Source organism: Solenopsis invicta, chromosome 6, assembly GCF_016802725.1.
Source record: "Solenopsis invicta isolate M01_SB chromosome 6, UNIL_Sinv_3.0, whole genome shotgun sequence".
Taxonomy (NCBI): domain Eukaryota; kingdom Metazoa; phylum Arthropoda; class Insecta; order Hymenoptera; family Formicidae; genus Solenopsis; species Solenopsis invicta.
Window position 1 is genome coordinate 5,294,610 of NC_052669.1, and position 15,435 is coordinate 5,310,044.

At 37.0% G+C, this 15,435-nt stretch overlaps 1 protein-coding gene across 2 annotated transcripts in view; it reads left to right on the forward strand.

The window, feature by feature from the left end:
* Positions 1–11,226, forward strand: part of LOC105200849 (protein rhomboid) — a 388,086-nt gene extending 376,860 nt beyond the window's left edge. For both annotated transcript variants that reach the window (XM_039451174.1, XM_039451175.1), the window contains 2 exons: positions 737–892; positions 4,507–11,226. In XM_039451174.1, the coding sequence (XP_039307108.1) occupies positions 737–892; positions 4,507–4,748 (398 nt within the window). In that variant the 3' untranslated portion in view covers positions 4,749–11,226. The remainder of the gene's footprint in view (positions 1–736; positions 893–4,506) is intronic.
* The last annotated feature ends 4,209 nt before the right edge of the window (positions 11,227–15,435 follow it).

The following is a 15,435-nucleotide window of genomic DNA, read 5'->3' on the forward strand; positions in this document are numbered from 1 at the left end:
GGAGCAACAGATGTTTCTGAACGAACTGGAGAAAGAGTGATGGCAAGGACAAGAGGGAGGAAGAGAAAGAGAGAGTTTTTGGCGTCGTTAAACTGGAGCGCGCGGAATCGTGCGAACTTTCGAGTTGTTGGGAGCGAATATTATTCTTATTTTATTCGCTGAGGGCGGCGAAAGCGGAAAATTCTGTCCGTACTTCGTGGTTGTTCGTGAACGAGCGTTTCCTAGTTCGACAGACAATGACCGAAACTCTCGGCGGAAAGCTTCTCGCAGCTTCGTGAGAACGCTCTCGGCACACATTCTCTCTCTCTTTCTCTCTTTCTCTCTCTCTCTTTCTCATCTCGAAAAATTTCGCTGATTACACAATCCCACGTATTCGAAAATTGAGAGACTAGCTGGAATATCATAGTGGTCTGGGTGAAAATATAATTTTTACTCTTTCGCGACCCTTCTAATTTAATGCTGAAATATATTTCACGCTACTATAAGTGGAAAGTAATCTAGTTACAGAAACGAAACTTTAATTTACGGTTTTTTGAAATGGAATACTTTCACGTGATATTTCAGTATCAAATTAAAGTAGCTATATGCTGGTTGTCGGGTTTCACAATTAATCATTGTTATTGCAGGCGTTGTTGAGAAAAATGGGAAAATCGTTGATTTAAAAAACAAAAACCAATTTAACGTTCGGGGCAGTAATTAAGAAACTATTAAGAAATTACATTTGTTGCGGTTACAGGTTCGTTGGGCACGTCGGTATTCGACACGGATGTGTACCTCGTCGGGGCGAGCGGGGGCGTTTACGCTCTTTTGGCGGCGCATCTAGCCAACGTTCTCCTCAACTATAACAATATGGAGTTTGGGATAGTTCGGCTCATCGGCATCTTCGTCATCGGTAAGTGAACTCTACTTCCTCGATCGTCGGTCCGCAACCACCGCAGCCAATCCTATCTACCTTCGACCTGCTAGCTCGATATCTCCGGTCGAACTGCTTTCAAGAGCGGCCACGATTGACCATTGGCGCCGCTAGCACACATTAATCGCGTCTCTTATTCCTTATTAACTGAGCATTGTAGAAAAAAATATCGGCTGTTAAAGTTACTGTGATATACGAAATGTTACTGGACGAATATTTCGAATGATATGATTGCGGCAGAAAAGATTTTTAATAAATCTCATTATTACAAATTTACGATGTAGATAAAGGAGAATTAATTCTCATTGTCGGAAATAATTTTTAAAGAGTTACAACATACTCGTGATGATGTAGATAAAAGAGGATTTAATTCTCATAATGAAAAATTTGAAAGAAATATTTAAAAGAACTGAAGAGAACAATTTCTGAACGGTATCTCGTCTTTCCACTAGTCTCTTTACAAAGTAATAAAGACCTTTAAAGTCGCGAATTTACAGACACGTCCTTAAGGATTAAAGTGAAGCGCCTCGGACCTCCGAGCAGAATGCAATCTCAGAACTCGGCGCCTATGGCGACGTAGCGTAATAATAGCGCGATATTGGCAAAGACGTAGAACTCTAGTATCGAGGGCCCGTATAGCACGTAATCTGACCGCCACTGTACGTGCGCATTATCCGCTTCTAGTGGCCCTAGAGTCGCCTCAAATTCACCTCGACGGAACCTCTCGAGTCTTCAATAACCTTGTTTAAGGGGTTGATTACCGTCAGCGCGGATTCGGATATCCGGTCGTCGCATTCTCCCTCTCTGTCTCACATTCTCCTATTCGCGCCGTTCTCAATATATTCGCATAGTTTCCATCCGCGGGTGGTAACAGCCCGGGCCCGTTCCGATCTACGCGCTTCGACTTGGATTACATCGTAATCCCCGCGCAAGAGCTTGACGAGCGAAGTAGAGCTTGATCGATAAACGTGCTCTCTCACGACGTAGAAGCGGGTCATCCGTTCAGCCGCGAATGCAAATGACGCTCTCGCAGGAGTCTGCGACGCCGACGCCGCCGACGTGGCGAAGTGTCTCTCCCCTAATATCTTAAGATGCGAAGAAAATGCGCCACTATCAACTGCAATCAGAACTCTGTGAATGAATTTAAGATAGAGACGCAGATTTGAATTTTTATATTTTAGAAACATTTTTGAATGTTGTGTTAACAAATTTTTTTAATTAACGGCTATGGAAATGGAATTAATTACAAAAATCATTATCGTTAATAAACATCAAATTTGTCGACTAAAGTAACGCTTTAATATTTATTTTTTCACGATTGCTTTCGCTTGTATTTATCGTCATTTGGTCGTTCGATTTCCTCTATTTGTGCTTTGATATTTGCGTTTCGATACCACTTCCGAACTTTTCTCGTTTTTTACTTGTGGTAAGAGCTGGAAAACGCAAGAGAGGAACCGTCGTTATTCTGAAGTTTTAATTAAAAGATAGGTGTGCTCACCGCGGAGAATTTTCTCCGACGACGTTGGGATTGTTTGCCACGAAAAGAACAGATGGCTGTTCCGTCAAATTTTCAAGCGAGCACAATGTCGTCGCTCGTGTTTATTGAGTCATCAAAATCGCGCCTGAGCAAGCCTAATTGAAAATTGAAGAAGAAATGCGATGCTCAAAGATTATGGAACAATAGCTGCTCGGAGTCCATCTCGATTAAAAAAGTTGACGGAGAAAATTGGAGGGAATTGAATAAATTTTCATGCAATGAGAAAATTTTAATTATATATAGGTAAATGTAATTTAGATGGAGATTGTGGTGTATAATTAAGCCAAGTCTTACGGAATAATTGTATATTGACAATGATCAATTTTAATAATGAAATGGATGAGGATTTACAAATTATTAAAAAATATAATAATGCATAATCCAATGTTATCTAACTTATATTAACTAAGCTTTTATCTTAATTTCATTAAAGTTGAATTATATTAACTGTAACGGAAGACGAATAGCGTAGAATTGGTACGGAAATGAAGAACGTAGCTTGCGATGAAAAAACATGTTAATAAAATATTCTCTAAAGACACTTATACTGAAACTCATATACTGATTGCAGTAGAGAAAATAAAGTTAAGAGAGCGGATAGACGGAAAAGCTCGGAAAGAGTCCAGCTTTTGTTACTTCAAGAGTTGTATAACTCAACCTCGCTGTCCAAGTTAAACGGCAACAGCGACGTAAAGAGATCGCGTTTGAGAACAGAAAGAAAACAGCAAAAGAGATGTATATCAGAATTTGCACACTTCCTCAAAGTTATAAATGTCTCAATAAGTTTGGAATTGATTTCTCGTTAACGAAAATTCTTAAACGACCTGTTGTGATCGAGAAGTGCATCAACACATTTAAATTGAGAAAAACGACTAACTGGTCGAAAGCAGATCTCAGTTTTCAACAGTAATTTTCTAGGTGAATTTATATATATTTACAAGTTTCCTGAACTGTCGCATGTTTACCGGACCTTAGAAAAACTTTTTAAACTTACAAATTTTAATTACAAATTTTCTAAATATTAAAAATAAAGTGCACCTTTATGAAAAGATATAATATAAACTCTTTTCTTTTTTTATACCAAAATTATATTAATTTAAAATTAACGAAAATTAATTTGGAAGAGATTTTAATACGACATATAATTATAAGAATTTTAAAGAAAATGATGTACTTTAAAGTTAAAGTACTTTAAAGCTAAAGTTGAAGTAGAAATCTTCTAAAAGAGTAAGATCTTATGAATTACTAATAACGTCTGAGAGAGCTTCTAAAAGAAATGTAATAATTTGCATCTATTAAGATAAAAAAATTCGATGATGTAGATTCGTAAAAGATGAAAATGCTTAATAGGTTTCGAAATTAAAGATGAAAGTAGATCCGCACAAAGCCCCATTTTCTACATTAACTAACGAAGAAGCAAATTTCTTACGGGAATACAACGAACTTACATAATCATCGACGATGGTTGCAGATGTAGAAAAAAAGCGCTGAGAAAGCTGCAGGAAAGCTCTTCTCTCGACGACACTTCGAGAGCTTCTCAAAGCTCGCCGTCGGCTCGGCTCTTCGTGGCATCCTTACTTTTTTCGCTCCACTCTCTTTCGCTTTCTTATTTCTTTTCTTGTCCTTCTTGTGCTCTCCTTATCGCTTTACTATGCACCATTTTCATCGGTACTTTCAGGGCAGACAGCCAGAAAAGATTCTAAAAGAGAATACGCGATGATAAGAGCATTATTTTCTTTCTTTATTTTTCGACTTTACTGCGTCATTTTAAATTAATCTGTCAATTTGTTTATGCCTATGTTGCGAAGAATATAATTTTACTAAGTTAAAAAATAATAACAGTCGATTCTGATTTCAATTTAAAATTCGATAAATAAGATAATTGAAGTCAGCGTTTATATATAACATTTAAATTGAGACACGTGTGGAGAAAACGTGTGAGAGATCCTAAATCATGCTTAATAATTTTAAGTAAGTAATAATAATAACAACATATTTTATTCTTTCAAATGGAAATTTTGTCTTCAAATAAAAATCTTAATATTTCTGATTATAGCTAGCGCCGACGTGGGCTTCGCGATCTACGACAGGTATGCCGCGGAGCAGATGGGCCCGCCGGTGTCGTACGTCGCCCATCTGACGGGCGCCCTGGCGGGCCTAACGATCGGCCTCTTGGTACTGAAGAACTTCGAGCAGCGGCTGCACGAGCAGTTACTCTGGTGGGTTGCCTTGGGCGTCTACGCCGCCTGCACGATCTTCGCGATCATGTACAATCTGATGCACCCCGACTATCCATGACGCGAGGTCAGCTTCGCGTACGGCCAGCCGAGGCACACGTAACGCGAAGCTGATCGTCCTTGGAAGAAAAAGAAGAAGAAGAAACGAAGGAAAGGACGGGAGAGACCGTCGTCGTCGTTGAGCAATGTCGAAGGAGATTTTCAAGTATCGCGGACTCTCGATAGCACGCTCGACCGTGAACTAAATCGTTCCCAAAGCACCAAAAGCGAAGGATACGTATGGGACGAGAGTTACGCGACGGGGTCGTCGGCAGTCGTTTTCCTCGAAGAACGTGACTTCGATCACCTTCCGCGCGAAAAGGATCACATAATAGTTTCATAGTATATATATTTTTTCTTCCAAGCCGGCCTGTTCGCGCGTGACAGTCGAGAGAAACGACGGAGAGCGCTTGTCGAAAGAAGCGAGAAACGAGCGAAGAAATATAATCTATTATTGATTAGAAATTCTAGTGAGCGAGAAAATTTCAAATGGAAGCGGTAGTGATCGGCAAAAGCAAACGCGGTGTACTTCCGGAAAAAAGAAAGAAACGCGTAAAAAGAAGAAAATTGAGCGAGTGTCCTCGTTACGTTTCATTTTTCCCGCTCGATAAAGCAGTGATCCGCGTCCGCTCCGCAATCCCGCGAAAGCTTCTTCTTCAACGCAACGTCAGGACTACTTCATCACGGAGGAATGCGGGCGATTTTGTGAGCGGCGTAATCATAAAAAAAAAAGGGAGCAACTGTTAGGCTCATGTTCTCCTGCCATCAGCGGGACGAGGAAACGTCATTGTTGCATCCTGGGCCACGATAAAATGTCTTCGCGTGTCGTTCTAGAGAACGACGGAGCACAGCGCACGGAAAAGTTACGGATAATATTCTTCTGCGTCGGTCTCCGGGAAAGAGGGAGTCGCGTGATCGCGAGACTAGTCGTTCAATCCCGTGTAGTCGCGCACTCTTCCGCATTCTGAAGAAAAACCAAAGAATCGAGTTGGATTATACAACGAGGTCGGCCGGGCTACCTGGAAAAGGCGAAATCCTTCAGGACGGAGGCATTTTTATCCAAGCCTGAACGAGAGAAATTCTCATGGCGTTTGTTTATTTCCGCAGTAATACTGGCCGCAGTCGTCCTCGGAAAAACCAAAGAATCATACTCGACTATGTGGACAACACTCGCTGTCCTTTGTCGCGTTGCTGAAGAAATTTCTTTGCTCGGTGACGAGAAGAAGAAAAAAAAGGAGATGATGATAGAAAGAGTAAGAAATTGGACAACAGCGAGGTAAAGCAACAGAGGAGGTAAAGAGGAAACAGGAGGACTTAATGGATCCTTCGCGGTCGATGAAACATCGTACAAATGACCGCGACGAAGAGGTACGAAGATGATGAAACAAAAACTGCGGTCGAGAAAATTGGTAACCATCGACGTTCCTCTCGAAATCCTCTCGAAACATTCGACTCGCGAGACGAATTCGTGGACGTGCACGGAAACGTAGAAGAGCAGAATGCGTCGAGTTTCATGATGAAGAGCTCGTGCCGGTGGGAGATTTTTTTTCGATCGAGATGAATGATCATAGCCGCGAAGAAATGTTACAGAGGAGAGACAAATTACTAATTGATCACTAATTTGATAACGTGAGGAATACTGCTAACTGAATCGCGCAAATAATTGTGAAGTATTCATGGAAAACGACGTGAGTATCATTTATTAAACTTATATATAATGATCTTTTTTTTTTACATCATTATATTTGATAGAAGATCTATTTTGTAGTGGCGCTTGGAGTTGTCACGAAGCTATGAATCAATTAGAATTTATTTCGTATTTCTCAAACTTTTGTAATCTCATAATTAGACGTTACTATTGTTTTCTACAGATGCTTCACAAATATGCACAATTGTCGAGTTTACGTATTATTCTTTATAATATGTGTGAATTCGCGAAGAATCTTTCAACTAATACGAAGATTCGCTGCTATTCGGACATTTATTATCGCGCATAGCTAGGTCGATCACCATAGGAATACAAATTCATCGAGTCATGAAAAAAAAAAAAAATTCATTCAAACCGCCGTTGCATTTTTCCCCACGTCATTACGTTACAAAGTCTCCAGTGACTGACGCGATGAATCTCGCGTGCGCCCAGAAAAAAAAGACGATTTTATTTCCGTGCTTGTGAAAATTAAAATCGCCCTCGAACGCAGTGCGCCTCGGAACGCGCATTGTATTATTGTAAAGAAATAAATACTATTTAATATTGCAGAAAGATAATATTTCGAGATAAGCATTGGACTATCAAATGTGTACATAAATCAAGCATCGCCTACGCTTCGTTTCGATGCGCACTGCTGTTCGCGCGGTCATGATTTTCGCGAGAGCTCTCGCGAGCTTTCCGCATGATGGATGTAATGGTGCGCAATGTAACGGCGATCTATGACAAAACATACACCCGGCCGATCTGTCGGTCGGTTTTCAGTCGCTAGTCCGCGCTTTCGATAGCGACCGCTCGTTAACGTCCTCGCAAAATCCCCCTGACGGCGCATCTGCCTGCGTGCGCGATCATTAACGCGCATTAATTGTACACCACTGTAAATACCTGTATATATATATAAGTATAGAGACTGTGTGTGTTTGCGCGTGTGTGGGAACGTTTTGAGTAAAGGAGGAGAGGCGCGAGACAGAGCGAAGAAGAAAACCTTAGAAGAAACAGCGGAGAAGAGAGTTCGAATCGGGTCACAGTCTAGTCGTTTCGCGTCGTTGTCGTAAGTATATACATATATAAATATACATATTGTATTTAAATTGGAGAGCGAGACAGAGAGAAAGAGAGAGAGAGAGAGAGAGAGAGAGAGAGAGAGAGAGAGAGAGATAGAAAAAGAGCCGCACATTCATTACGGGAGAGCACACGCTTAGTGTACATAGTCACACGCGAGACATATGTTCCTCACCTCTAATTTATCATCGTGTCATCGTCTCATCGTGTCTTCGGAATCAGATCGTGCGATTGCCGTGACGTGCGACCTAAACGATAACTGAGCCGACGATGGCCCATATTCCCGATATGTTTAGCGATCATTCGCAGCTAGCTCGATGAGCTGTCTAGACGGGTATTTTTCACCGCGCATTTAGTCGTAAATGTATTATTGATTTTTATCGAGAAAAGATATTTATTTCGACCTATATCTTCGCTGTATCAAACAATCACAAGTTAAAGTTGATCAGCTATAAATCATTTTCATAATCACGCATCGAGTCCTTTTGAACAGTACAATCATATGAATTAATAAAAAATACATTTTTTATTTCTTATCATATTAAAAAAAAAACAGAAATTTATTTTGTTTATAGAGCCATAAGAAAGTGATGTATCGAAGTAACTGAGGTTACAGAGGAGCTTGTCTTTGTTCCCCCTCAGAATATGGAAAGTTTAACTTTAGCTGACGGCTCATTTAACGTGAATGCGCGGTGACTGATAAAGTCCAAAATCGGAAGCTAAACGCGGCGCTGAACAAAGTTCGAATACTGCGAGCCAAAGTCAGTACAGTAGTTTGGATAGTGTCGCGGTATGTGTCTCTCTACTATTTAGGTGTATAGGTTGTTCGTTTGTCGACTTAGCCCGACGCACTGCCTATTTTGTAATACGACTTAGCGCCATGCGCGCGCCTTTCATTTTCCTCAAGTCCGCCGTTCAATACACGATTCGCGTGTTATGTAAGTTCCGTTAAATGTAAATGGGCCACATTTTTCTTGCACCTCTCGCGAAATACCGGAAGGAGAAAGAAACTCGTTTGATTTCGCGTATGTATGTGTTCTTGGGTAACAATTAATTAGCGATTATGCGATCATATTCCTAGCGACGGCGCGCAAATCTATATCTCGCGGAATCCTACATTTATTTTTCGTGAAAAGGGAACCAGCTGTGTGTTGTTCGCGAATCCCACACGTGTACGAAGCCAGTTTTTTCCGATAGTTTTTGGGACTTTTCCCCGGCTCTGGGAAACCCCACGCGAGTGCCACGGGATGAAATATATGAAATCGTCAATTAGTCGACGACTGAAAATTATTTTCTCATATTTACGCGAATTAGAGTAGCGCACTTAAGATTCAGGAGAAAAAAAACTTGAAATTTTGCCCGATAAGTTCCTTCTTGTTTCGACGGGAATCAAGCTAATGTATTATTATTTACGTTGCACCAAGGTGTAATTGCGCTAATATACGATACCAAATAATATGTAAGATTAGTACGAAATAATATATTATATTATTTTTATTAATATTATTAATACCACATTGCTATCGCATCTTTCGTGGCACCAAGAAAGCAAGTAATTTTTTAGTTTAGCTGGCGTGTGGCATGGCCTCAATGACGTAAGGTGAAGAAGTTAGTTTTCGGAGAGAAACAGAAAGAGCGCCGAGAGGACGCGAATCGAGCGCGAGCGAGAGATCAAACGAGAGTAATTAACGATGCTAGTCAATTAGTACCCACGATGGCAGCTAACGCCAGAACCTATCTTAAGGTACGACGGCTATGTAACTCGCTTTAAGGCGTTGAAAGAAGGTCGAGATACCGATGACGCTAGAGAAGAAGGGTGACGCAAAGAAGAGAGGGAAAAGTAGGAAGAGGTCGAGAGGCCTAAGGAGGTTTAAGGATTTGAGAACACTGAGAGAGCGAGAAGAGGACGCTGAAGAGCGCCCAAAAGGTGGTTGCTCAAAGAGTCGAGTAGACGAAGAAGAGCTTCGACGGTTCGCTGGGGCTGTGTCAGACGACAAGTATGCACTTGGCGGAAGAATGCAAAAGGGGAGCAAAAGTGCCGTTTCTAACAGCGGACGCTCGTATCACGCACGTGCACGACTGTAGATGCGATTATTATCGGAAGTATCGCACGTACGGGCCTAATGTTTTTAATCACCAGTAGAAAGATATAACACTGAAAGGAGTTTGGTAATAGCTATTAAATGTCGACTTAAATATTTATGCCAATTGAATATTTGATTAATATAACCAAAATTAATTTTTTGAATACTTTTCTGAATATTTAGCAAATATATTTAGTAATATTTACAAAATATTTATAAAAGTAAAAATATTTTTTTATTATATTACTCAAATATTTAAATATTCAACATTCTGTAGCTATTACCAAACTTTTTTTTCAATGCATAATTTGATTACGAATGACATAGTATATATAATAACTAATAAAAAAAGGCTCAAATGAATAATTTAGAATTGCATTAATATGGAGGGAAATAACTGATTTATTTAAGTTACTGAATAAATCAAGTGAAGCGAATTAAGAACCTTCTGTGGGCATATTTATTATTAGGTAATAAATATTGCTTCTATTGTTACATAAATAAATATAAATTATTAAATGCAGAGCAAAATTATCGAGTTTGCGCCGATAAATCGAACGTGATTTTCGTCATGTATATGCAGCCTTGTTAAATATTTAATTCGATTTGCTTTATAAATGCGGCAACGATTTGAGTTCTTTTGAAGTGGTCCATACCTTTCATAACGCTCGATCGATGCGAGCTTCCATTAATTACCATCGTTGTTAACAATAATTTATGCATCGATGAAATACAGCCCCAGCCAAAAAGAGCTATTTTCCCCAGGAAAATCGAACAGGTGTCGATCCGCCGGCTATTAACATCCAACAGGGAAACATATAATTTAGAGACTTTATCCAACATTTATAGCGTATGATTTTCATTTTATTAATCCGCCGTCGGGTTAAATGACGATACCAAAGAGCACGCGCGGCACATAATTATTTACACACTCTCGTAACTCGAACGTGGGAATAAATTATACGTCATCCGAAATCCCTTGCGTAAATGACCCGCGTAATGTGTGTACCTAAATATCTCGAGATGGTACTTGGTCGATTGTACACCTGACGGCGCGGATTGAAACCCGCGTGAAGAGAAAACACGTGCGTATAAGTGACCCTTGGAAATTGCCGACACATTTTGTCAAGAGGATTTCTCCTCAAAACTGTTTTTCAACGTTTCTTCATTCTTTTACCGAAGAATCTCATGAACGAGATTCAACGAGCAAATGTCAAAGTTGTTTCGGAATCGAATTTTCTTATCGGCACACATCTGTCACCCTTCCAAAAGCGTCATCGGATTTCCGGTCCACGTATCCAGCGAGCTCAAAAGAAATGAGAGAAACAACATCGGGAAACAGCGTCTCGCTCGAAGCTATCTGGACTTTAATTTACGCTCTGGCACTCGATCCGCGCTTGAAAGCTCGAGCTTAGAACACTGTATCTTTTTTTTTGTTTTTTTTTGTGTTTTATTTGTCAAAGAGGGCGGCGTGCGCAACTCGCCCGAGCGCGTGTAAGTATTGCTTATGCGTGTGCGTCCATGCGTGTTAATATTTAAATCAAATGGATATGTGCGAATATTAATGTATGTCCACGACGATCGAGGATCGTGAAGTCTACGATGAAGCGCAATGATTAAACTCATTAGCTTAATTCCGTATCTCATACGTATCGTAATTGTTCCTACTTTAGTTAATTTCTCTATAACTCTGTGATGTGTATTTAAATGAGTATTACCACAAAATTACGGTACGCTATCGTCGCTTTTTACACATATATGTGGGAGGAGGATCGGGACCGAACCCAGGGCCTGTTGACTACGAGGCAGTCGCTCTCACATAAAGCCACGCATTATTACACACACACACACACACACACATACATACATACATATATATATATATATATATATATATATATATATATATATATATATATATATATAGGGTGTTCATTAATGGTTGTCCCCACGTTTTATCATAGGAGCACGCATTTGTTATTTCTAATATAATAATATGCTAGAAATACATATCCGTCGGTAAATATTGCTTCTATGGTTAAAAGTTGGTACAACCATTAATGAACACCCTGTATATGTATGTATGTATGTAAAATGTGCATCTCTTTTTCGAAGCCGTCTGCAGAGAGATATGTTTCCTAGAGCACATTTTTCTATACCTTGGAAATTCGTTTGATACGAAACTATTCCGTAGGCAAACTTTCTCTTTGCCGACCGCTTTTTACGGTATAATTCCGTTCAAAAAGTAAGCCAATGAGTCAAGTGCGTTAAGCTTATTACGATCCGGACATTCGAAGCGAGATTGCTCGTGAATCTGTTATGTATCGATATACGTCAATCGAAACGATCGCATAATAATTTATAATTTAATTTATTATTGTGTATTATATATAATATATTCATGTTGTTATTATTTAATTAACGTGGAAGAACGCGTGAATGATTGTGTACAAAATAGACCAAGAGTGCGTTAAGAACCGATATGTTATATTTTTTTTTTTTCTTGCGCCGGTATCGAACATAGCTAAAGCGATACATAACGGGTCCAGCGGAAAGCGGCGCGTGTTTTATCCCGTACCGTTTTTTAGTCCCCCTGACTATGCGATCTTCGATCGATTGATTAAGCGATCGTCTGAAAAGCGCGATCCGTTAATTTTTATATTGTGCGTGTCACACTGTCATTATTAAGTATTATTTATTGGTGAAAGTGGAGGGCGTCCCTTTCGCGGAGAAACCTCCCGGTCTGTCTGTCCGTCATTTCGTTTTATTTTTAATTAGCTCGCTTAATACAGCAAAGGCGCGCCGCCGCATCACAGATGCACCTGCGACCCCGGTAACACCTGCGACGGTCGACAATTTCGGTGAGACCGGCGTTCGCTTGGGATATTTTCTGAAATTTCATCATTAACCCACAAACGTATTATTAGCACTAAACTTACATTAATTTTGCGAACGCGCGCAAAATATTAAATGTCGTACGAATCTTCCTAATTAATTCTACGCAACGTAGAGCAATTATTACGAACGGAAAATATAGTTAAAACCGTTCGGCAGAGGCATTTTACGTTCGCGAATAAGTTACCATTGGTTTATCAACTTTCTATATGCGACTTTATGTAATAAATGAAAACTATACGACTGCTATAATTGATCGTAAAGTTACCCCGAGTCAAAAGTGCGAGTATGTAAACTTAAATTAGTGAGTTAATCAAATTAATCGTCAAAAGCTTATGTTCGAACGACGATTAAATGTAAAACTGCGAACAATTTTGTGTAAATATGTACGAGCGAGAGTAGTGGTCGTACGATTTCTGTTCTGCAACGAATGCTCTGTGATCGGGCTCTGCGAGATGCCCGATTGCGATAACGATAAGGTCCAAAAACGCGCAAGATGGACTACATGAATACACAACTGATTTAGTAATAAACTATAGTAACATTAATAATTTATATTATATACGAACAGTCACAAGTGTACACAAGCCAAAGAGGTGGAACTAGTAAAAGAGAGACAGAAAAAGCATATGTGTGTGTGCGAGAGAAGAAAAAATTTCAGGCATTTAATATTAATTGCCTTCATCGAATGTTATTTGTCATTATTCATCAAAGCATCGCCATTGTCATTCTTCACCATTTGTCATTGTCGATAAATTAATTATTATTCTTGTAATTATTGTCATCATTATTGTATTATTATATATATATTGTATATATATTATATACATACATATATATATATATATACATATATATATATTATATGTATTATATATATATTATATACATATATATATATATATATACACATATATACATATATACATATATATATATATATATATATATATATATATATATATATATATATAGTACAAAACGTGATAACTACGAATCCTCGCTTAGATAAATCGCATAGTAATTTTCTGTACACACATTCGCCGCGGCAGAAGAAAAATACAATGGTATTTAAAACATTTAATTGATATTTTTTTACACCTATAACCAAACGGAGGGAAAATCTCATCGTAAGTTTAGAATGTAGATTACGAAAATTATGCGGTATTTTTAACGGTACAAAAAAAGATAAAAATTCGTCAACTTTTAAATATCTGCATCTCAACAGTAACTGTTGTAAACAATATATATATATGTCGCTTTCTTACTGTTGAAATAAAGATCTTTAAATATCAGACGACTTTTTAACGTTTCCGATCTTTCCCTTTCTTTACTCAATAGTATTTTTTACATTTCAAAAAAATTTGAAAATAAAAATTGAATTACTTTTACATATAAAATAATATTACTTTTATAGATAAAATAAAAGTAATTAATTTACTTATGTTCTGTTTTATTTGTTTTCATGTAATGTGTTTAAAAAAAAAATATGCTCTTATATTACTTATATATATAAAACATGGTAAATATTGTATATCACTATACTATTACTTTTTTTATAAGAATCTTGTGTACTTGAAAAGAAGAAATCTAAGGAAGTGAAAGGTAGAAATCTACTTTGCACACTGCGTTATCGTCAGTTGATTCACTTGTTTTAGTATGGTGAATTCTGAACTTGTACGACAGAAAACTCGTACCATAAGCGAATAGAGTTTATTTATCGGCAACTGAATATTTTGATTTTAGTTTATTCAAAGAACATTATAACATTATAATATTTTAAGGATCAAAAATTGACAAATTATCAAAAGAATATAGTTAGCAAAAAGATTTATATTATCCCCAAAAATTTCAAGCACGTTTTAGAATTCCAAAAATTTTTTAAAAATTACGATTCCAAAAGTTCTTCAGGATTTGAATTACGAAAATCAATGTTTTGATAAAAAAAATCAATTAGGAAGTAGCGCTATCTAAAATTTTTAAACTCAGTATTTAAAATTATATAAATCCTAAAAATTGACAGAATATTAAAATAAAATCGAAAACAAAGCAAAGAAAATAAAAAACTCCAAATATTTCAATTCGTAATACTATATTTTTATTTTTTTTATTTTTTATGTATTATAAGAAGAACTATGGTTACACATAATTTTAATCATCTTCAAGATAATAACGCAAACTTCTATATAACATTGTTAATCTTTAATATCTTTATTAAAAATTAACGATCTTATATAGAAGTTTGCGTTACTGTCCAAATTTAAATGATTAATTCTTAATATTATAATATATTTAATTTATTAACTATTATTATTGAATATTATGTTTTATAAAAATATATCTACAGCACGATAATATTTATTTTTTATTTGGAAACTACATTAACTGATTGTACAAAGATTTCTTACCGACGAGGTTGAATATACTTCCAGCGCCATTCCAAAGAGAAACTTTGTGATCTGCTGTGATGGTACAATTCTCTGAAGCTCTCACGTTTGTAAGTATGGAATTAGTAACTTTGAGATTCCCAAGCTTATTCAATAGCTGAATAAAGTACAATTAAATAACCTTTTAATAATATAAGTAAATAAAAAAATATGAACGTTTAAATCATTTATTATGTTTATTTTGAAGCATAGACAATTAATATAACATTAATTATTTAATTAAAACTCAAGTTTATAAATTTATATATACTAATAATTGCTTAAAGATTTTTAAAGTACAATTTTTTAAATAAAGATAAATTTTTTAAACAATTTTTTAATAATTTTATTGCTACTGAATAATACTACTTAATTTGTTTCTTGTATTTTGATAAAACAGCTATTTTTAATGAATTATATAAATTTAAAAGATAATTTATTATTATAATATTTTTCTGGAAATATTGTATAAATGGAATATAAAGTAGATTGAATGTAAAGAGAAGATTGAATTAAATATTGATTAAATAATACATA